The following is a 22,909-nucleotide window of genomic DNA, read 5'->3' as shown; positions in this document are numbered from 1 at the left end:
GAAGGAACGAAAAAGATTATTCTACAGGCTGCAACCTCATTGTAAAAGGGTGCCAAATACCATCATCTCCGAGAAAAAAGTGAAAAATTACTGGACATTTCTTGCCCAAGATATGTTCTTAAAAACCAGGTTTACCCATATACATCGAAAAGTTTAAATTAATAAATACAAGCATTTTCATAAGTCAAAACTTGCATCAATACGAATAACAAACTCGTTCAACGCACCAGATTGGGATTATATAGTTCTAAATACATTGTGACGGCAAACATTAAGAGGACTTAACTAATTCATTGAGAGAAAATGCACCCGAGCAAGTGTGTATTCTTTCCCAGCAATCCAAACGCCTGTTTGTGACCACTGCACATCTTCCCAGCCAAGATTCTCCTCCAATACCTATTTAAGCAGAATATTTAACTAATATATATGTAAATATATACATGTTATATTACATAGAATTTAAATCAGAATATGAAAACGACCACCCTCTTCCACATTTCTTGACATTGTCACTGAATTATTAGAAAGATGCAAAAATATTGTACGCCAATTCACTGGAAGTACCCTAACAAGAATGTAAAACCACAAATGCTCATGTTTATACAAAAATGCAATAAGTAGTCAAAGAAGGCGTTTATGAAACGGCAGATTATTATCTGAAATCAGACATTCCAACAAATTTCTATACAATATGGCAGGGAAGCCAAAATGGACTAATGGAGTGAAAAGTACCTCCAAATATTCAAGGGGAAGCGGGATCCCAACCGATCGCATGACTTTCTGGGGAAGAGGCTTCTTACAATGAGACCATCTAAACACATCAACCGCCATGTTATCATAATCACTTCTTTCACCATTTGTGGCATGCGAGTGATGATTCTGAGACTTCTCTGTCTCCATGTCATGTACCTGAGATGCCGCCATAGCTTTGACCACTTTTTCTCCAGTGAAACAAAGCTCATACCTTCAGATATGAACTCAAAAAGATAAGAAAATACATGATAGTCACTCATAAAAAAAGAAATGCATGACAATCACCACGTGGAACTTCAGCCTCCAGCACCTCAAATGTCAAAATTTCAGAAATATGTCTGCATAACTATAAAAAAGTACAAAGGCAAACAACAGAAGTAATAACCTTTTCCAACTATGGAAACAGAGTAGGTAAACATAGACATTTTCAAAGAAACTTCCAGCCGGATGGGTAACCCCAATAATTAAAGCATTCTACTTCATTAATTTATTTGAATTTCAATTACTATTTTCAAATTCAATGATAGGTTTTTTGTCACATTGTCATACTTTCAAATTCAGGTTCAATATGCTAAATGGGGTAAATATTCAGGATAAATAGTTGAATTTGGATGTGATGAAAGCCACTAACATTGAAAAACAATGGTTGGTACCTGAAAAATTGTTGTTTGCTTGCTTACCATCCATCCAGTAGAATACCCCGAGATAGGAATGAAACCAAGATTTCTCCCTAGGGGCCACATATTATTCTAAATGAAATTTAATAGAACAATTGCATATGATTAAAATCGTCAACTTACTACACAAAAAGAATGCTTTGCATGGAACTGTTCATGCTAAAAATTGTAATACAGTTCATGCACATACAAAATTGTTTTTTCACACAAAGTTGGCAAATTGAAGCATGATTTTGACTAACTATATTAAATTCAACCAAATGCACCCAATTATGAAAAAGGAAAACTTGACAAGGGTATCTTTTTCCTCAATTTATCAAAAGCTTTTGAATGTAAAAACATGTATCAAAATTTTTGTATTTTTAATCTTTTTCTTTCAAATATAAAAAATTAAAAAATTAAAACTTACAAAAAACGAAAGCTTAAGGTACCTACTAAATTTTTTTATTACTATGTTTATTAGTTTTTGATTGGGAAAAATAGCACGTCGTGTGCCATGTGTGATACATCTGTAAAAGCATGATGGCATGAGTGATAGGAAGCAACATAGGTTTCAAAGGGAGTTTTTGATATGTGAGGGGAGTTTTATCAAAAGGTTTCAAAATGAGAAAGTTATAAGATACAAGAAAGGACGAGGGAAAAGGGAGATGAATTTTTTTTTTTAAAGGATTAAAGACTCTTCCCATTGATGTCGCAGAAGGTAACAAGTACAGCCTTTTGTTCTGAAGGAAGCCTGATTGTTATTTGCAATGATGAAGTGTTTTGGGGCAGTCAGCGTACAGAATAAATTTCTTTCCTAAAACGTCTTTTTTTGTGGGGCAGGGAGAAGAGCCCTCATATAAGCTTAGTTTTTTTGTTTCTTCTCAGCATTCATGGGGCCTCACGGACTCATCCCTGGACTAGGAATTTTAGGTGACTTTACTCCCAGCCACAGCCATCTGGTAAGCATATATTAAGAATACCTGTGTGCATGTGTTTCTAAATACAAAACTTCTCCTTTCTTCAATCGTGCAGATGTATAGAGGGGTTTTTTCAGACCCTTGTCAGCAACAATGCTTATACTGTACTTAATCCTGAAGACATCACAAAAACATATATGATTAGAGTAGCAATCATTTAAGAATTAAGGGCTTAAAAATACAAGTAGGTGAATGTAGACTATATTCTCGAAACACAAATTTAGTTTCCTTGTCCCTGTGATTGAAGTTATTACGTGTGGCTGAACAAAATATCTATTGCATTAACAACACTGAAAAGCAGATAAATCATAGCCACCAACAATGTAGATGAAGTCACGTATACCCAGACTGGACATGCATTTTTACTGAGAATTCCAGTGGACACAAATTTGTTTTATAGGCAAAAACTTTATTGATATTGAAAGAAGAATAGCAGTGGACACAAATATTGAAGTGGGGATATAAGAGAAAAATGCATTAACTAACTTTTAAAAAATACCACACATTAATATCAAGAGCATTGATATAAACTATATTCCTATCCTACTTTCATCCCACTTTATAATTGAGAAACTTTCCATCATCCTTGGATCATCTCTTGACCTTTTTTTAAAAATAATTCAAAGGTTGATGCGTAGTGCCACCTAAACATAGTGGGATAAGTATTGGATGATGGTGTAGTATATAGAATTTTCTTAATAGTAATATCAAGCCTGCTTCTAGGATGATATGAAACATAACTGCATGTGAGAGCGGATTAAAAAGCAACTACATGGACTTAGAAACGTTAAGTATATATATATATATATATAGTTAAGTACTTCAATCTTATAACAAGCATAAGAGAGTAGCGTCCCAAGTATAGAAGACATACAAGAAAAAAAAAAACTCAATTAGGGAGAAGCAAAGTACATCCATATTTTGTTGAAAATTCCTAAAATCATAGAAGTTCAGGATCTAACAACCTGAGTGGAGTGGAATGAAATATTCTTATTTAGTACCTATTTGTTTTAAGAATTGATCCATGGGTAAGCAAACAACATCCATATTTGTTTTGCTTCTTTCTTTTCTGTTTATCATGTTGCCATGCCAGAAATATTAGATTCTAGTCAAACACCCAAACTTGTGAGATAGTCCTAGTTGAAATATCGGAAAGAAAATAGAGTAGGAAACTCCGATAAGTAATGATTCTGATAAAATACTAGAGACCATTTAAATATTAGAAGTATGATATATGAATGACAGTCGTTCATATATGAGAATCAATTTCTCATGATTTTAATACATCTGAATTTTCAACATCAAGACAGGTGATGAGATATGCTTTATAAACATATGAAGAAAATGGGTCACAACAACAACGAAAAGCACATGCAGATACACACACAAGCACAAATTTTTTTTTTTATGACAAGGAACAATGGACACCATGCAAACACGTCTTTTATCTGATTCAAAACCGGGCCTAGTGTTACATGGATAAGGTAAATCATCAGAAGCACAGTTCTAGAATAGATAATAATTTCAATGGATATATATATATATATATATATATATATATATATATATGCGAAGGCCAATGTTTGTTAAAAACAAGGCTACACAGCTCCACCTTTCCCGGAACACCAACAACATACATGTTTCAAGAACATAAATATCTGCATTCCCCATGTGCATCTCCAATAAAATCATGATGAAAAAAAAATAGGTGTGCGCGTGTGTGAGAGAGAGAGATTTTAAGCGTACCAAGGCTCATTGCAGAGGCTGTACTGTATCGTAACTTCTCGTACATATCTTTGCAGCCGCAATGCATTCTAAGGAATAAAAGCCACGATGAGACTGATTAGGATCCATAATTTCGATCTAGAAAATTCATGTCCAACAATTTGTATTTTAAAATTTACATTTTGCAACTACGCAAAGTCAGATATCTGCTGTTTGATGATGCTACCATGCTTTATTGCTCTCCTTTTTTACTGAACAGACAGCATAGTCTATTATCCTAGAAACTTTAGGCAGGAGACCATCTTCCATCCCTTCTTGCCTTACAAAGTTGTTTTGAGGATCAAAGAGCTGCTTGACTTCTTTCTTTGTTGGCCTATCTAGGTTTCATTATCATTTACAGAACTCCGTATATTGCTTAGTGTTCTAGAAGCTTTGCCAGAAGCGAGTAGTTGCTTCCCAAGTAAGTTTGACTAATGATTTCCAAGTTGGCATCAAAGCCTTGTTGACTGGAATGTCTCAAACATATTTTTTAAGTACAAATAATTTTGTTAATGATCAAGTGTACTTGGGCTATGCCTATTTTTCCATTATGAATAAAATATTTTACATATAAAAAAGGACATTTGTTAATGATCAAGAGAAGTGAGAGGCATAATCGAAGTTCACGGGAGGTATATGGCCAATACACCTAAGAGAGAATAGAGCATAAAAGTTCTGGGAAGTAAAGCTAGACAGACAGGTTGTTTGCCATCCACAGGTTAAGTCTATAGAAAAAGAATGCCTTAGGTCTTCAATATTTCTTGTAGGGCTTCAAAATTGCAGTCATTTACTTCCCTCCATAGATGCCACATTAAGTAACTTATGATCATCTTCCACAAGCTCTCTCTACAATGGCTCACTAACCATCCCTTCCAGCATGCCTAAAGGTCTACCGCTCCTCTAAGCATCACCCAACTAAGCCTAAACAAGATGAGAAAAGCTTGACATAAAGTCCTAGGTACATCATAATGAAGTAACAGATGATCCACCAACTTTCCACCCCGCTTAAACGTGCAACACCATTCTACCACCACGATAGGTAGCCTAGATTGTCCAAGTAAGGATCTTCCCAAGGGCAGCCTTTCAAACAAAGAAGGTGTCTTTCAAAGGAACCTTGCTCCTTCAAATGATCTTCTATGGAAAAGTACTGTTGTCGTGAGGGACTGTGCATTAAAAAAAGGACTTCATTTGAAACGCCCCTCTCTTCGATGTGCTCCAGTGCATTTTATCCACCCCACCTAATTTTAATTGCAGAGAATATAGCCAATCAAAGGAGGTGAAGGGGTTAACCTCCTAGACCTGAGCTGCACAAACAAACTCCACCTCATATTGAAGATTTCCATTTGAAATTTGCAAGTTGTCTGCTACTGATGCATTCTTTTCCCTAGCAGTGTTGTACTGGTCCAGGAAAGCCCTTTCAAGAGTCTTGTCGCTGCACAATAGATCATCCCAAAACTTTATCCTGGTTTTTCATTTACACCTCATATGTCATGTACTTGGAAACTCATCAAATCTCTTCAGATGTTTTTTCACAAACCTGTCCCATAACTCCCATTCACTTCATTTGAGCACCAGCCACCCCTTCAGCTATGATAACTCATCTCTATCACAGCTCTATCATTGACATGGCGCTAGAGCCACTTCCCTAAAGCTCTATTTAAAGTGACCAATCTTCTAATACCCGACTGCCTATAGAAATTGTAGGAATTTCGTCTCACCCTCTACAGCCTCATTACCTTGAAGCTTTTCAACATGATTAGCAATGCTTGAGAGAGTGCCTTTTGATTCAAGTTACCCTACCTCCCATCAATAAATACAAATTCTTTCTTTTTTATTAACAAGTACTCAATAAATACAACATCTTCTATTAGCCAATCATCTTGGCCTTAAAATGATTTCCCTATGGTAAGCCCAAGTACATCATCAGCAATGAGGAAACCCAATATCCCAGGATACTGACTAGGCAGCCAACATAATCCACATTGCCAATTGATACTAAGCTAGACTCAGCCAACTTAATCTTCAAACATGGTTACATGAGACTGCTTTCAAACAAAGAAATAAGAATCACAGGGAGAGCAATTGATCAGGATTTGCCTCACAAAAAAGCAAGGGAGAGCAATTGATCAGGATTTGCCTCACAAAAAAGCAACGTGTTGTATGCAAATAAAAAATATGAGATGAGTAAAATCTCCTCAGTCCACGTCCTCACCAAGAAGACCTAAAGATGCATTGCTGCAATCATTCTACTAAGAACCTTCATTATGATAACGAACAGCAAGGGAAGACAACGGATTCCCCTATCGTAACCCAGGTGAGCTATCAAAAAAGCCAGGGGAAAGCCGTTCACCAAGACTAAAAAGCAGACTGCAGAGATAAATTGAGTTATCCAGCTATACCACTTCTCCCCAAAACCACACCTCCTAAACATATACATCAAAAAATCCCGATTCACAAAATCACATGCCTTTTCTAAGTCTAACTTGAACAAAATACCTGACTCCCTCAATCCTATCCTGTTGTCCAGTCATTTGTTTGCAAAGAGAACTGAATCCAATATTTGCCTTTTCTAAGTCTAACTTTAACAAAATACCTGACTCCCTCAATCCTATCCAGTTTTCCAGTCATTTGTTTGCAATGAGAACTGAATCCAATATTTGCCTTTTCCAATGAAAGCATTCTAGGATTGGGAATTGATCATCTCAAGCATCAACTTCAACATATTAGCAAAGACTTTAATGATGATGTTGTATACTCCGCTCACAAAAGTAACAGCACAATTAAAGCCCCAGATGAATCACATTAAAAGAGGGTTATCAAATGAAAACTCTCTTTCACAAACATATGATGCTCATATGCCAAGTGAAAATTGCAACTACCTTTTCATTAGGAAAAAAAATTACTTGCAAAAAACATATTCGAAAAAATTATGAATGCACATCATTATGTCATCTTCTGATCTATTTTACATTTAAATCTTCCAGAAAAGTGATATAGCATATATGCAGTCAAAACCACTTGCAATAAAGAAGTGGAAGATGTGTAAGATTTCCACTGTGTGTGATACCCCAAATGACGTGTAAGGGTAGGTGGTGCATAAAATCTCACATTGCTTGGGGAGGAGAAGTTCTTGCTCTTTATAAGATTTCAATGGGGCTCCAATTGTATCATTAACTAGTCTTTTTGGAGTATAGGCCATGTAGTTTGGACTTTCCATTGGAGTGTTACAAATGGTATCAGAGCTTATTCCAACAAAAAATGTGGGACTTAAGCCATGCCACCTACGATGGACTAGCCCGATGAGGATGTTAGGAATTTAAGAGGGAGAGAGTGTGATACCCCCCATATGATAAGGATAAGGGCAGGTGGTGTATGGGATCCCACATTGCTTAGGAAGGAGATGTTCTTGCTCTTTATAAGGTTTCAATGGGACTCCAATTGTATCATTAACTAGTTCTTTTGGAGTATAGGTCATGTGGTTTGATTAGAGGTTACACTGTGGGATCGCAATTCTTACACACCCTTTCAATTTCAGACTTAGTGTCACCATCTAATTGAAAACTGCATTCAATATGCAATAAAAGTAATCATCACCACCCAAGAATCTTCTCATCTATAAGAAAATAGTCTAAACTTTGTGTGTTCCTTAATAGCTCCAAATCTGAATCTAATTTTAATTTCAAACCACCGGCAACTCCTCTCAAACTATCACTCATACAAAAAGAAGATATCCTAGTGTACTGGATGCTTGGAGATACGAGTCCCTAGACCCCCAAATATAGATATGTTTTAAAATGAAAAAGCACAAGTTATTCAGCAGCATAAAAAATTATGTAAAAAGTAAAAATGAAATAGGCAGGTTAGTTTAAGAGGTGGTCAGTGATACCGAAGCAGCAGCCCTGGTAGTCATTGTCCGCTCAACAGCCACTGGAGCAAGGGTAGGCTCCACTGTTGATGTATGTGTAAGACAAGGCTCAAGATTAATGGTTCCACCTCTCTAAAATCAGAAGAAAACAAAATGGACAAAATATCAAGATTGTGTATCAGATTAGAAAAATAGATTATAAAGATACCATTTAGATAGTCAAACGAAACTAACAGTAAATCAACAAAAAAAGTCCATGGATTTATAAAATCATCTTACCGATTGGGAAAAACAGATCTATAAAATCATCTCTGAAATTAAATGAGGGAGCAGCAGAAATTCCACAACTACTTCCAAGAATAAACAGTTCTTTTATAACTAATAATTAATTCATTAAAAAGCGAAAAAAGGGACATTATAAGTACGACTTCCAACAGCCGGCAATGAAAAAGGCAAAACTCTAACTAGATGTTTCTATAACCTTCACGATGCAGCATCGCTCAACACGGTAACTACAACCAATTGCAGCACCCCAGGCACGTGAACGGACATTATTTCTCAAAGTGGAGATGTAACCTAATAAAAACATTAGAAGTGCAATATTAGAATCACATGAACAAAGCACAAGCAGAATTATTTGAAAAATGTAAGTCAATATTGCAATCACAGGAAAAAGGTAAAAGATGTCTACATGAATATGAGAATCCCAGCAAAACTTAAAAAAAAAATCATGAACATGCTCATAGAGTATTAATTATTTGAGTACCTCCTCTAAAAGCCCAACCACAAGGCTCTCATCCTCTCAAAGATCAAAAGGCTTACAGCAATTTTAGAAGGCCACTAAATTGACTATTCAATTACATTTAGAATTCTTCTTATGGTTAAAATATTAATGTAGGAGCAGCAGAATAGGATTTGCTTGATCAAAGGGTTAGAAATTGCCAATCTATCAGATGTTGCAATTCTCACAATGAGAATTAGAGCTCAAGAACTTCCTTAGTATCTAATGTTATAAACCTCTCTCTTTCATCATCCTCTTGTTTCCACCTTTTTTCTTCTTCCCTACTTAAACTTCTGCACTTTCCACAACCACTACAAACTAGCGTATCAAGCTCCCTAAAACGTCTATTACAACCTTAAAATTCTTATCATTTTTCTACTTGTGATGAAAACCTTAAAATCCTTATCCTTACCAATTTATGGTCAACTTATGAATGCTCAAGCATCTTAATTGTAGGGGTGAGTGGCGGGGCACCGCGCCCCGCCACCCCGAGTCCACCGCCCCAGCCCCGCCTAGGCAGAGCAAGCAAGGGGCCCCGTCTGCACCTCACACCCCAGGGCTAGGCTTAAGCCCAGCCCAAACACACACACATATATATATACAAACATATATATAAAATAAATAAAGAAATGCCCTCTTGGAACCTCTCTCCCTCTCGCAGTCGCCTCGGTGGCGAGGCCCGCGTCCTCGTTTCCTCCACCTATTCTTCTTCTTCTTCTTCTTCTTCTTCTTCTTCTTCTTCTTCCTCCTCTCGCAACCACCGTGGGTTTGCTCAAAGTTTTTGATAGTTTAGTCTTTTTTTTTTTTTTTGGTTCCGATTTATTGTGTATTGTGTTGTGGATTTTTTGTGTATTTTCTCTTTTCTTTGAATTTTTTTCCCCATTGTGACTGTCGTGAGTGGGTGGTGGATGGGGGTAGGGTGGGTGGACAAACGGACCAATGGTCCACCCGGGGGCAAATACCCTGCTCCGCCCATGCGGGGGCGGGGTGCAAGTAGCACCCCTACTTAATTGAGCAATGTCAAACTTCAATGGATGACAGTGCCTACAGTACGTGTTGTCAACCATTCACTTATGCAGGAAAGCAAGATAGAGTTGAACATAGACTTACAATCTTGTGGAGGTAACACTCTGATGGTAGCACACAACTCTAGAATAGCAGGTGGAGGAGGAGAAGCTGTGGGACGGCAGTAACCTGTATGCATGAGAACTGGAACACAAGTAAACTTCAATATTAATTTTCATATACCACTTCAATGATTTATATAAAAAACACAAATGCCATCATCACACCACATACCAGAAACAAGATCTGAGTCATCAGTGTATATATCTGTCCCCCACAGTTGCCCACCTCTGACCTGCACATTATGACGTCAATAACTCAATATGAAGATACCGCACGGCCACCGGAACTATATGTTCAAGTTTCAACCCCAAAATACACAATAGAAATAATGGAAGTAAATTAAAAGAAGAATCATAAGTCAAATTGATCTAAAGCTAGTAAATGCCCATTGCTACAATGATGTATTCTTTGGTTTCTAGCAGTGTTGTTAAAAGCATGCTTACGTGAAAAGCGCTTTGGTTATCAAAAGCGAAGCGCATTTACAAAAACTTGCTTTTAAGCATGCTTTTTTAATGAGCTTGGCAAAAAAGCACGCTTTTATAATTTTTAAAATATATATTCAATATTATTTCAAGATACAGAAAAGGACGTGAACAAATATTCTTAGTATTTAGATGATCATTTACATACCGTAGCTCCACATAATTTCATATGTGATGTATATGCTTTGAACTTGATATAACAGTCCAAATTGGCTCTCTAGATGGAATGATATTTGATTGTTTATGCTAGCAGGAGTCAGAACCGACAACTTTCGAGCTTTTTTGGTCATGACCCTTTTGGTATACTTTGATTCAAGCATGTACTTTAATTTGATTATGACGATCAAATAACTTTTTTTTAATGAGTGGCTATCAATGTCATGTGTATATCAAGTAAAGCACAAGAGTTTTATATAAAATGATATGTTTGAGTAAAGTTTGCCCACCACGTGGGTGGGGCCACCCCTTCCAGTTTTTTTTTCTAAGTTTAATATATTTAAATAAAAAATATGTTTTCAAAATAAAAAATTTATTTATTATTTAAAAATTAATTATTTTAAAAAATTAAAGTTGACATGGCAATCTGTGAAGCTGCCAAGTGCTTTCGATTAACGTTAATGAAAAAAAATTAATATGGAATCTTCTTTCTGATTAACTCATACGTCATACATGTGGTTAAGGGGGAGAGTATTGGCAGGTGTTGGGTCCTGTCTCAGACAAGTTGGGTGTGGTACAAACAAGTCCCTTGGTCAGTGAACACGTACATTGGGAAGAACCAACTCCACTGTTTTCTATACACCCAAGCAACAAAAGCAACATCCAGATCTCAGATTTGGTCTTACACAAGGCAAAGGAGAAATACTCTTATGGGGATCTTGCGTGACGGCTTCGAGGACCAATTCATAACTCTCCTTGCAGCTATAGAGGCTGGACAGACCCACTCTAGCTCACCTGGGGAGCTCAATTCAGCTTAAGAAGAGAGCTAGAGAATTAAAAAGGCTTAACTGGACAGTTAATGATGGAGCAAGAGAGAGAAGCTCTAACCGTGGAAGATCAAAGGGAAGGGCAATGGGGGTTTGGACAAAACTTGTACAACCAAAACTACATCTGAATTTGAGGGCACTTCTTCTATGCTTTGAAGCTGTCTCCAAATTGAAAGTGAACCAACTTAAGTCAGAACGGGTTAGGGTGGGAAATGTTCCTAATGTGGAGGACTTGGCTTAAATTCTAGGGTGAAATGTATCTTCCTTGCCAATGAAATATCTTGGCCACCCCTTGGGTATTTCATTCAAGTTGAAGTCTATTTGGAATGAGGTGATCGATAAAATGGTGAGCAGATTGGCTAGTTGAAAGAGGATGCACTTGTCCAAAGGTGGTAGGGTTACATTGATCAAAAGCACTCCTACTTCTTGTCATTGTTTCCACTTCCTACTAAGGTGGCCATCATATAGAGAAGCTAAAACGTGATTTTTTATGGAGGGGGGTGGATGATGAGTTTAAATTTTATTTAGTGAAATGGGCCACAATATGCAACCCAATCTCAGGAGGGCGGCTTGAAGTTTGGAACCTGCTAGGTTTAGCAGGTCTCTATTGGGAAAGTGGTTATGGAGATACCAACAAAAAAGGGGCTCTATGGAGGGCCATTACAAACTTAAAATTTGGTGGAGCTTGGGGTGGATGGTGTTCAAATGAGATGAGTGGACCATATGGGGTGGGTTGGAATCATACAAGAACAGGATGGGGAACTTTTTCTAGATATGCTTGCTTTGTGGTGGATGATGGGTCCAAAATTAAAAGGCAGGACCTATGGTGTGGCGGGCAATAGGGCCCTCAAGGAAGCCTGTAAATCTATGGAATCACGCAATGCAGGAAGCATCAATTGCAAATTTTTTAGAACTATCTAGTTGCTCTCCTCGATGGGATGTCACTTTCTTCAGAGTTGCACACGATTGGGAGTTGATACATTCATTGCGTTTTACAATCTCATGTACTCTAGTAGAGTGAGCGTGGGAGCTACATATAAGATCATTTGGCGTCCATTTAAGAAAGAGAGGTTGTTTTTTATAAGTAAACAATAGTGTTAATAACAAAAGGCTCAGCCCAAGTACACAAGAGGGTATACACGAGTTAACGCCTATCTAGGAAGAAGAAAAAGAACCAAGAAAGTCATGAATGCCCAAGCCATTAAAATCTACAGCTATGGCCCATAAAAATAAAGTTATAACAAAAAGTGATCTAAGTTCCTCTAGGGCATTCTTTATCTTCAAACGTCCGGTCATTACACTCCTTCCATAGGCACCACAAGACGCAAATAGGCACCAATTTCCACACAACTGTGATTTGGGGGGCTCCTCTTAGGTTTGTCTAGCTGGCCAAGAGCTCATCCACTGTGGCTGGCATGACCCAAGCTAGCTCCAACCTCCAAAACACATCATCCCATAGCTCTTTAGCGACCTCACAATGTAGTAGAAGATGATCCACAGTTTCACCACTTTTCTCACACATGCAGCACCAGTCTACTATGATCACCCCCTGTTTCCTTAAGTTATCCATCGTCAAAATCTTACCCAAGGAAGCTGACCAAGCAAAAAATGCCGCTCTACGAGGTGCTCTATTTCGCTAAATCTTCTTCCATGGAAATTGGTTGTCTTGCAATTGTGTGAGAGACTTATAAAAAGAACGAACCGAGAACATGCCTTTATCTGTTGGTTTCCACCACAACCTATCAGCTCGTTGAATGTTCGGTCTCATGGAGGTATAGAATACGAAAAAAATCTTCAAAGCTACCAATTTCCCAATCTTGGGCAGCCCTCCTAAAGTTGACGTTCCATTGGACTTGATCCCCAGATAGTACCAAAACATCTGCCACTGAAGCTTCTTTTTCACTAGCAATCCTGAAAACTAAAGGGAATGAATCCTTAAGGGCATTATCCCCACACCATAGGTCACTCCAGAATTTAATTCTAGAGCCATCTCCCAACATAAGTCTAGTGTGACGAGTAAAAACCCCCCCACCCTCGCCTAATATGCTTCCGAACTCCCACTTCATAAGCCTCACTCACCTCTCTAGTGCTCCAACCCCCCCCCCCCCCCAAAAAAAAAAAAAAAACACCTCCATATTTAAGGTCTATCACCTACTTCCAAAGGGTTTCCGGTTCCATAGTGTATCTCCACAACCATTTCCCAAGTAAAGCCCTATTAAAGATTCTCGAGTTTCTAATTCTCAACCCACCAGAGAAAATTGGAGAGCATACCTCATCCCACTTGACCAGGTGGAATTTGAATTCACCCCATACCACTCCAAAGGAAATCACGATGCAATTTTTCAATCCAAGTTGCCGCACTTGCTGGAATGGGGAATAGAGATAGAAAATATGTAGGTACATTGGACAAAGTGCTTTTGATTAAGGTGATACAACCACCTTTCGACAAGTACAATCTCTTCCAACCTGCTAATCTACGTTCAATCTTCTCAATCACTGTATCCCAAATTGATTTGGCCCATGGTGCTGCCCCCAACAGAAGACCAAGGTAATTCATGGGAAGAGAGGAAATCTTACAACCAAGAATGTGAGCCAACTATCGGATATTGCTAACATTACCAACTGGCACCAACTCTGACTTGTCGAGGTTCACTTTTAGACCAGATATCACTTCAAAGCAAAGTAAGAGAGCCCTCAATGCCTACATCTGGTTCTATTCTGCCTCACAAAAAATCAATGTACCATCTGGAAATAATAGGTGAGCAATGTTGAGAGTACCCCTAGTGGTGTCCCCAACCAAGAAACTAGTCACAAAACCACTGTTAACCAAGGCAGAGATCATTCTGCTAAGCGCCTCCATAACTATGATAAATAAAAGTGGAGACAAAGGATCCCTTTGTCTTGGGCCTCTTGAACTATTGAAGAAGCCAACTGGGTTGCCATTTACTAGCATTGAAAACTTCACTGTTGAGATACACCATCTGATCCACGAATACCATTTCTCTCCAAAACCACATCTCTTAAGCACGTAAATTAAGAAATCCCAATTCACATGATCATAAGCTTTCTCCATATCCAATTTACATAAGATCCCCCTTATTGTCGGATTTTATACGACTATCAAGGCATTCATTGGTTTACTTTCCATTCATTCTATAAGCCCCTTATTATGCAAAATGCAAATCCATTACCTTGGAAGACTAAGGCATGTTTTAAAGTATTTCAAAATTTTGTGAATAGCAGTGAAATGTTTTGAGTGAAGATGTTTTATTGGATTTTGGAAAAGGAGCGAGAAAAAGTTGAATAAAAATATATTTGAAAATAAGTATTTTATTAGAGTTTGTAAAAGTGAATAGATAAAATTAAAAAATTGTTTGAATGTAATTTTTTCATATTATTTTTGTTTTGAGGTTTGTAAAAGTTGTATTGATTTTTGTGTTTGAGTAATGATTAGGTAATGATCAAATGAAAAAGTTTAAAATTTAAAATTGAAAAGTGTTTTATGATTGAGTTTGGGAATGAAGTTATGAGAAATTTTGAGAATTTTGGAAATTCTCATGTTTGCCTAACATGCCCTAAGGCACACCCCTAAAAGCAGTTTTCTTTATGTGGAAGTCTTCCTTAGGGAAAATCCTCACCTTAGACAATCTAAGGAAAAGTTAGAAGCTTCTTATGGAGGGAGTGGAATGAAAGAAGCTTCAAAGATCGCAAGCGGTAAATGGATAAGCTTAAAGTTTTCTTTTTCAAGTATGGGAGGTGGTGATTGATACTAAGTATGGGAGTAAAAGGGGGGTTGGTGTTCTAAGGAAGGTAGGGGGGCATACGGAGTGGGGTTATGGAAGCATATCCGGAAAGGTTGGTGGTCTTTTTTTTAGCAACACTAGGCTGTGTATGGGGATGACAGTAGAATCAGTTTTTGGCATGATGTTTGGGTTGGAGATATGGCTCTTAAGGATGTCTAGCCCTCTATTTTCAGAATTGCATGGGAACAAGATGCTATGGTGGCTAACTTGTGGGCAATTACTAATGGTTCGCAGCAATGGAATGTTAGCTTCATTAGGGAGGCACATGATTGAGAAGTAGGTGTCCTGGTGGAGTTCTTTAACTCCTCCATACAATATTAGACTCGTTGTTACAGTGGTGGATAAGATGGAATAATTTTCTATATGATCTTTCTATGAGACACTTACAGCTCAAGCTAGGAATAATTTTCCTTGGAAGAGCATATGGAGGAGTAAAACACCTACTAAGGCTGCTTTCTTTGTTTGGAAAGCAGACTTAGGGAAGATCAAGACCATTGATAATCCAAGAAAACGCGGGCTTATCATCATTGACTAGTTCTGTATGCGCAGAAATAGTGATGAGATAGTGGATCGTCTACTCTTATATTGTGAGTTTGCTCGAGCCATATGGAATTACTTTTTTAGCAAAGTGGGATTAGGATGGGTTATGCCGGGGAGGGCAGTTGAACTACTAGCAAGTTGGAGAGGGATCATGAGGACACCATAGATTGCAGCTGTGTGGAAGATGGCTCCCATTTGTATATTTTGGTGCATCTAGAGCGAAAGAAATTATAGACATTTCGGGGATCGTAAGTGCTCCTTGGAAGAGTTTAAGAGCTTTTTCTGGAAGACTTTATTTATGTGGTTCATTGCTATAGATTTAAATGGTCTAAGCTTCCATGATTTCCTTGTAACCGTTTCTAGTTCCTAAATAGGTGTAATCACATGTATACCTCCTCTATACTTGGGCTATGCCTATCTTTATATCAATTAAATATCTTCGTACTTATTAAAAAAAAAATTCTTTTTTAACACTTCATTCCATTGGCCGACTGTAACAGATTTTAATGGTTTGAATATCCATGACTTTCTTGTATCACTACATTAACATGGCTAGGCGTCGCTGTTGTACATGTTCCATGTACTTAGGCTATGCCTATCATTCTCATCAATAAAAGTCTTGTTTACCAATTAAAAAAAGTATCATGAATCATGATAGTGCAATTGACATTCAAAAATAATGCCCACAAAATGCACATAAAGTATAAATATATGACTAGCAAAGAAATCATAGCACATATATAAGACACGTTATGCAAATCATAAAACGATCATCAATCAATGTCATATAAACATGAATCAGTTAACCTTACTTGGCGATTTGTAGCAGTAACATGCTCAGCTGGAATCCGGATTTCAAGAGTTGGTCCATTTAAAGTGCTTTCTCCATTTTTTTCCAATTCCAATGCTTTGTATTCATTCCATAACTTTATCAGTTCTTGCATGCATTCACCAACTTTATAAACAACAGAGGATACTTCAGCTTTACCTGCAACACTCCCAGCTTTAGAAAAAAACAAACACACACAGCAAACCATGTAATACCTAAAGACATGATAATCGAAACAATTCACTTCCATTTTTGAATACAATGCAAAAAAAATGAAGCAGGAAAGGGATCAAAAATTTTTATCCATGCTCAAATCTGTTATGAAAAAAGGAAGTAGGAAAGGGATCAAAAAGCTTTATCCCAGAAGTATCACCACTGATAGTTAAAGCAGAATTAAAATTCAAATAAAAATCGAACCGGGCTTCCTAAAAGCTTTTTTTCAAATTTAAAGCTGAATTATTACATGAAATGTCATTTGTCTTCAGCAACAAATTTAACTCCCTGAACCCAGTTTTACATTTGTCATAATTTGATATACAGCTAGCTTCCTATCTCTTGCTTTCAAAATCTGAATAAAAAAAATGTACAATAAACACATGTATACCCCCTCCACCCACCCTCTATAGCGTCTTCCAAGCATTAATCAGAACTGGGATAATGTGGTAAGTACCCACCCTCATATGAATGTGTACAGACTAGTTTTGCAATTCAATCGCTCTAGTAGTTGCTAAAAGTAGTTATATTAATGATGCATAGATACTAATGCTAACATAGAGAGTAAAAGCTTGGTTAAGAACCTGAATACGGATTTTCATATACAATTAAGTACTAATACCCATTAATACCCATAGTATAAACTAGAATTATAGAAATTTGCAAGTGAAATTATCACTTAATGCGTTGTAAACTGGAGCTGCACATATGACAGTAATAAAGTTGGAATGCCCATTACTTCAACAGGGCACAGATCCTGTTACTATGCGAGTGTAGAGAAGATCCATCCAAAAGACAGAATACAAGAGCTTACCTTGAGATCTGCAAAACATAAAAGGCAAAAAAACCGAAATGTGTTCAGCCGCCAAGGAGGGAAAAAAAAAAAAAAAGAGGATATTAAGAATACCATTAAATAATAAACGCATAAAGAAACAGATAATATATAACATCTTTCAGTTAAGAAAATGAACAGAAACGATAGTATTGGCATCGTTGACTTTCTAAATAAATCATGTCACTTCCATGAAGTTCAAGTTCTGTCCTTTCATTTGCATTCTAGACTGTCTAGTGGAGTCCTTTTTCTTGTGTGTAAGTAAAAGAAGATGTTATTAGAAATCGCAAAGGCATAGACCAAGTACTACAGTTTTGTGGTATCTTTCAGGGTCTTTCCTATCAATTATGATCTTTATTGTTTGGCTAATAATCACCCCCAAATCCCTCACCCACAACCAACCAACCCCAGACCTAAAAGCCATATGAAAGAAAAAGTGGCAATTTCAACAACAATATTAATTTCTGCTTTAAATTTCCCTGCTGGAAACCCAGAAAAACTATACTTTTTCCCAGCCTATGAATGCTTTGTTTCTAGTTAAACTAAAATCTATATCCTCAACAATGCATTATTTTAGATTATAACCAATTTAACCTAATAATTGCAAATCAAATTATTTTTCACTATGTCACATCCCTAAATGTGCCCAGTATCACTTTATAAAGTAAGAACATCACTTACTTTTAACCATGATAATTGAGATATACAAAAATATCATCTACACTAAACAGAATCATGAACATGATGAAGCCACACCAAATACCTTTTGTCCTTTCAAAGATCAGAACTTTATCATTAGCAACAGATTAATACATATACACACAAAATTACCAAAGTATCAAGGTTAAAAGAAGGAAAATGTATATTAATATCAACAAGTGCTTTTAGAGTGGAAAAGAAGGAAAATAATCAAACATCGATACGATATCTAGACATTATGCAATGAATCAAACCACAATAGATGACCACAAGCATGTCTCATGCAGACACACTGTCTGATAAAAACAGTACAAATCATTCTCTAGGTGATTGATTACGAAATTTGATAGATCTTAATCCATATTTCAGGTAAGCTAAACTTCATTCCAAGGCAAAGATCTGAATCCAAGGGCATACAACGAACATGAACCTGATCACAGGAATAAATATCTATCCAGAAGGGGGGAAAAATAGAAACTAACAAATTTAGATCCAATATATTTTTTACATAGGTATTAGATCCAATATTTACAGTTTGACCATGCAGAAATCAATATGTAGAGCTCATTTTCACAAACATTAATATCTAATAATAGAAAATTGATCAATTAAGGCAAATAAGCTTTCAATTAAATAATTACTTGTAAAAGAACTTTTAATTAATTAATCAACAAAAGAAAATAGTTCAACTCACCCTTCATTCTCTTGAGCACAAGACTTAAAACGGTGCTCGCGGTTAGCCACTTGGAGGCTACCCCTTGACCGCTGCATCCTCTTCCGTTGTTGAACTCCATAATTATAGACCTCCCTTTCCCTTTCATTAGCTCCTTCACCATCTGCACATCCATCATCTGAATCTTTGTCATCGCACCTAGTGCGCCTTTCAGTTTTATCTTTTTCAATGTCATTGCTTTCTTTCCTCCTGTCTCTTGCTTCCCTATCGACATTTTTCCAGCTATCAAAGTCTTTCTGTTTCTTCTGCTCTGATGTTGGGTTTTCCTGCTCTGACCTTCTTACAGATCCATCCCCTAATTCCCTCTCATTGTGAGAATTCTCTTTGTGTACTCCATTCCATGAGTCTCTCCTGGCCTGATCCTTTTCCCTCTCTTTTAGTCTTTCCTTGTCTTTTAAAAAATCTTTCCTCTCTCTCTCCCACCTATCTACATCTCTTTCTTCTTTACCTGAATCTTTGCATTCACTACTGCTATTAGCTACTTGCATACCAATCTTACGATCAGTTCTTTCCTTTTCCCTTTCTCCCCAATCCCTATGCTTCACATCTTTCCTCTTTCTATCCTTATCTTTCAATTTCTCGTCACCCTTTGAATCAACTTTGTTTTCCCCAACAGCCTCATGAGCTTCCACATAATCCCTCTCTTCAGTTGTTGAGCCTTCCTTTCCAACCTCGATGGGACTTTGTGAATTACCACACGGAACATGCCAATAATTTATACCTCCACTTGGGGCATCAGGGTATCTTTTTCCCCTATGGTGTTCTTTTGATTCTTTCCAAGTAAAGTGTGTATTTGCTGCACCATAACCATCCTTTTCCATCTTCACATCACCTTTTGGATCACTAAAATTTTCCCTGTCATACCTCATTTCCTTACTATCATCCCCTCTACTCTCAGATCTTACATCCTTCTCACTCTTAGCATTTTGAGATTCTCTCCTTGCATCACCAAATAACTCCCTCATCTCCATCTTTGTATCCCGGTTTTCAAATCGAAGATCTCTGCCATCCTTGGAATCCTTTAAATCCATCCTATTTTCAGAATGATCTACATGAGAATCATTCGAAGAAGATGGCATTCTATACACTGAATGAAGAGGAGATCTTCTATCTGCATCTCGAGATTCAGTACGTGGAAGCTTTGGCATCCGACTTTCTTGAACCATCTCATAGGGAGGATGGTACTCGCTCGGAACTGCTGTTGATAACTTGGGGAACGCACTGGAATCCTCATTCGGGTATTTCGAATGGCCACTCTCTTCATGAGATCTTTTAGGAGCACCGCTCATAATGACAATCCAGTACAATTACACAATCCAGTCTTTATTCAACACAACCACCGAAACAAATGGGCTTCTACTATCGACTAACCCAAGCATTTGATAACGGTCACCTAGAGGCAAAAAAAAAAGTGTTCAATACAGATAGTTCAAAAGATCACATATATCCAGAATCATTAATGATTAGCACAGTCCTCATAGATTGAAGAAAGAAACACAACTGTAAAGAATAAAATTTGCAAATATGATAAAAATGACAAATAGATGAAAAGAAACTATAGTCCGTTTCATAACATCTGAGAGAATACGTTGCATGAATTAATTCAACCATGACTTGTTAGTTAATTTCGACCTAAGCTAATGAATGTGGTGAACCAATCAACATAAAAGCATAAAAGTTCTCATATTTTGTCAGCAAACAAGCATTAAAAGAAACGTCACCATGATTACTCTTCGAAACTAACAATTAAACAATAAAAGTTATAAACCTAACGAAAGACCTCACATTAGGGAAATAAGTACGAATTTCAAAGCTTTTAATTCCCCGTTCGGTCGCCGAGAAAACTGAGAAACAATGAAAAGTAAAATTGGGAGGAAACCCTAGAGATTTAGAATTAGAAAGGAAAAGAAACCGTAAAAATTAAATTCTGAATAGAATTGAAGCAATAGAAGTGGAGTGTGTATTTGAACTTCCTCTACTCTCACCTTCTTGCTCGATCAGCCCCTGGGCCTTGTGCGTGTGTCCGGTGCCATTTCTGAAGTCTTTTTCATATCTCGCTTTGAAAACGACATCGTTTTTGTAACTGAATTTAATGGCAAAGGTGTAAAGATGCTACCGCAGCCCGCTCCGGTATGGGTAGGGATGTAACTTGTCTGAGCCTCTCCTGTATTGTATATTTTTTTAAATCGAAGATGTATACGTTGGTTTCGAAAATTTAAGAATGGATACTAAACTAATTTACTTTCGAAATGAAAATTTTTGATTTGTTCGATTTCAATCCGATCAAGTCTGGCTTTTTCAGTTTTACAGATTATCTATGTTAGTAATGAAAAATGCTAAATGTATTTAAAAAAAATTTACAAAAAAATTATTTCTCTACATATCAATTATTAATATGTTAAAAATCATAAAATTTGAAATTTAAAAAAAAAATAACAAAATGAATCTTGTAAGTAAAAACGTAAATATATATAACACTACTCGTTAATAATAATATAATATTTATATATACTAAATTATTATTTTATTTCTATTATAGTATAAGTACATTATTTTATAATAATTAATATGTAATAGTATAGTATTGAATTTAATTATAGTTTATATAAGTTATAGACTTTTTACATGATTATGGTGCCTAATGTTATGGTCGATACTAGTATAATATCAAAAGTATCTTTCTTTTTTATGGGCTATCAATTTTATCTATTAATTCAAGAAATGACTATAGTCACTAATGTTTATAAAGAAAATAGAAAAACATATCATCAAATGGCTCACATAATTGTTACAGGTTTTATTGGTCAATTAAAAGGTTGGTGGGATCATTATCTTTCAAGTGAGCAAATAAATAGAATAATAAATCAATATAAACATGATGAAAGAATGTAAATAATAAAAACAGAAGATGGCCAACAATTAAAAAATATTGTTAATACTTTAATATTTCTATTAACTAAGCATTTTGTTGAAGACTCTATTCAATTTAAAGAAAAAATCAGTAGTTTATTAATTAATTTAAGATGTCTTCAATTATCTGATTTTCGTTGTTATAAAGATGTATTTATAATTAAAGTTATGATCAGATTTGACTACCAACAACTATACTAGAAGGAAAAGTTTATAACTACACTTCCTTATTACTTCACTCAAAAGATACGAGAATTATTAGTAAAATCAGATGGTATAATTGATTTTATTAATTTTACATATGGTTTAACCATGTGTAATAATTTAAGATTAAAAAATCAAATGGATAAAGAATATAATTTTTTTTAAAAAGAACTAAGTACCTTTTGTGAACATTTTGATTATGCTCCATTGTTGCTTCCTTTTAAAAAACATAAAACTGGAAAAATAAATTATAATAATTATTCTAATAGAAAATGAAAATATAAAACCTCTTACAAAAAGACAAAAGATAAAAAAATCTATAATAAATCAATAAAAAGTACAAAAAAATATAATAGAAAGAAAAACAAATTTTTTGTTATAAATATAAAAAAATGAGTCATTACAAGTCAAATTATAGAGTCAAACGATAAATTAATTAATTAGATATACCTGAGACATTAAAATAAAAACTATTAAATATTTTTCTAACACCATCAAGTTAAGAAGAAGATAATTCTTCTGAAGAAATTTATCAATTAAAAGATTCAAGATCTTCACAACAATCTCTTGATTGTGAATAAGAAGAAGATGAAGAAGCAACTCATGTTTGTTATTGCTTGAATAAGGATAGTTATATTTGCAATAAAACTATTAATGTTCTTTCAACATGAAGTTCTAGTTCAATAAAATAGATTGCAGGCCCAATTAGTATCCATTATTAGCAAGAATGAATGATCATGTCAAGAAAATATTT

General features: G+C 36.0%; 1 protein-coding gene across 2 annotated transcripts; it reads right to left on the bottom strand.

Annotated features, from left to right (window-relative positions):
- Positions 1 to 74: 74 nt before the first annotated feature.
- LOC121243211 lies at positions 75 to 21,119 on the bottom strand. Of its 2 annotated transcripts, none has more exons than XM_041141290.1 (12): positions 21,027 to 21,119; positions 19,003 to 20,434; positions 17,592 to 17,599; positions 16,548 to 16,723; positions 10,099 to 10,159; positions 9,910 to 10,008; positions 8,500 to 8,594; positions 8,040 to 8,150; positions 4,136 to 4,203; positions 2,393 to 2,503; positions 733 to 964; positions 75 to 396 (listed from the first exon to the last, which is right to left on the bottom strand). In XM_041141290.1, the coding sequence occupies exons 2-12, from the start codon at positions 20,328 to 20,330 to the stop codon at positions 286 to 288; spliced, it is 2,400 nt and encodes a 799-aa protein (XP_040997224.1). In that variant the 5' UTR covers positions 20,331 to 20,434; positions 21,027 to 21,119; the 3' UTR covers positions 75 to 285. The 2 variants fall into 2 exon arrangements, with proteins under 2 accessions (XP_040997224.1, XP_040997223.1); XM_041141289.1 differs by lacking the exon at positions 21,027 to 21,119 and adding an exon at positions 20,827 to 20,986.
- Positions 21,120 to 22,909: the final 1,790 nt, after the last annotated feature.

Source organism: Juglans microcarpa x Juglans regia, chromosome 8D (genome assembly GCF_004785595.1).
Source record: "Juglans microcarpa x Juglans regia isolate MS1-56 chromosome 8D, Jm3101_v1.0, whole genome shotgun sequence".
Taxonomy (NCBI): domain Eukaryota; kingdom Viridiplantae; phylum Streptophyta; class Magnoliopsida; order Fagales; family Juglandaceae; genus Juglans; species Juglans microcarpa x Juglans regia.
The sequence above is the reverse complement of the archived record's forward strand: the minus strand, read 5'-3'. Positions and strand labels throughout refer to the sequence as shown.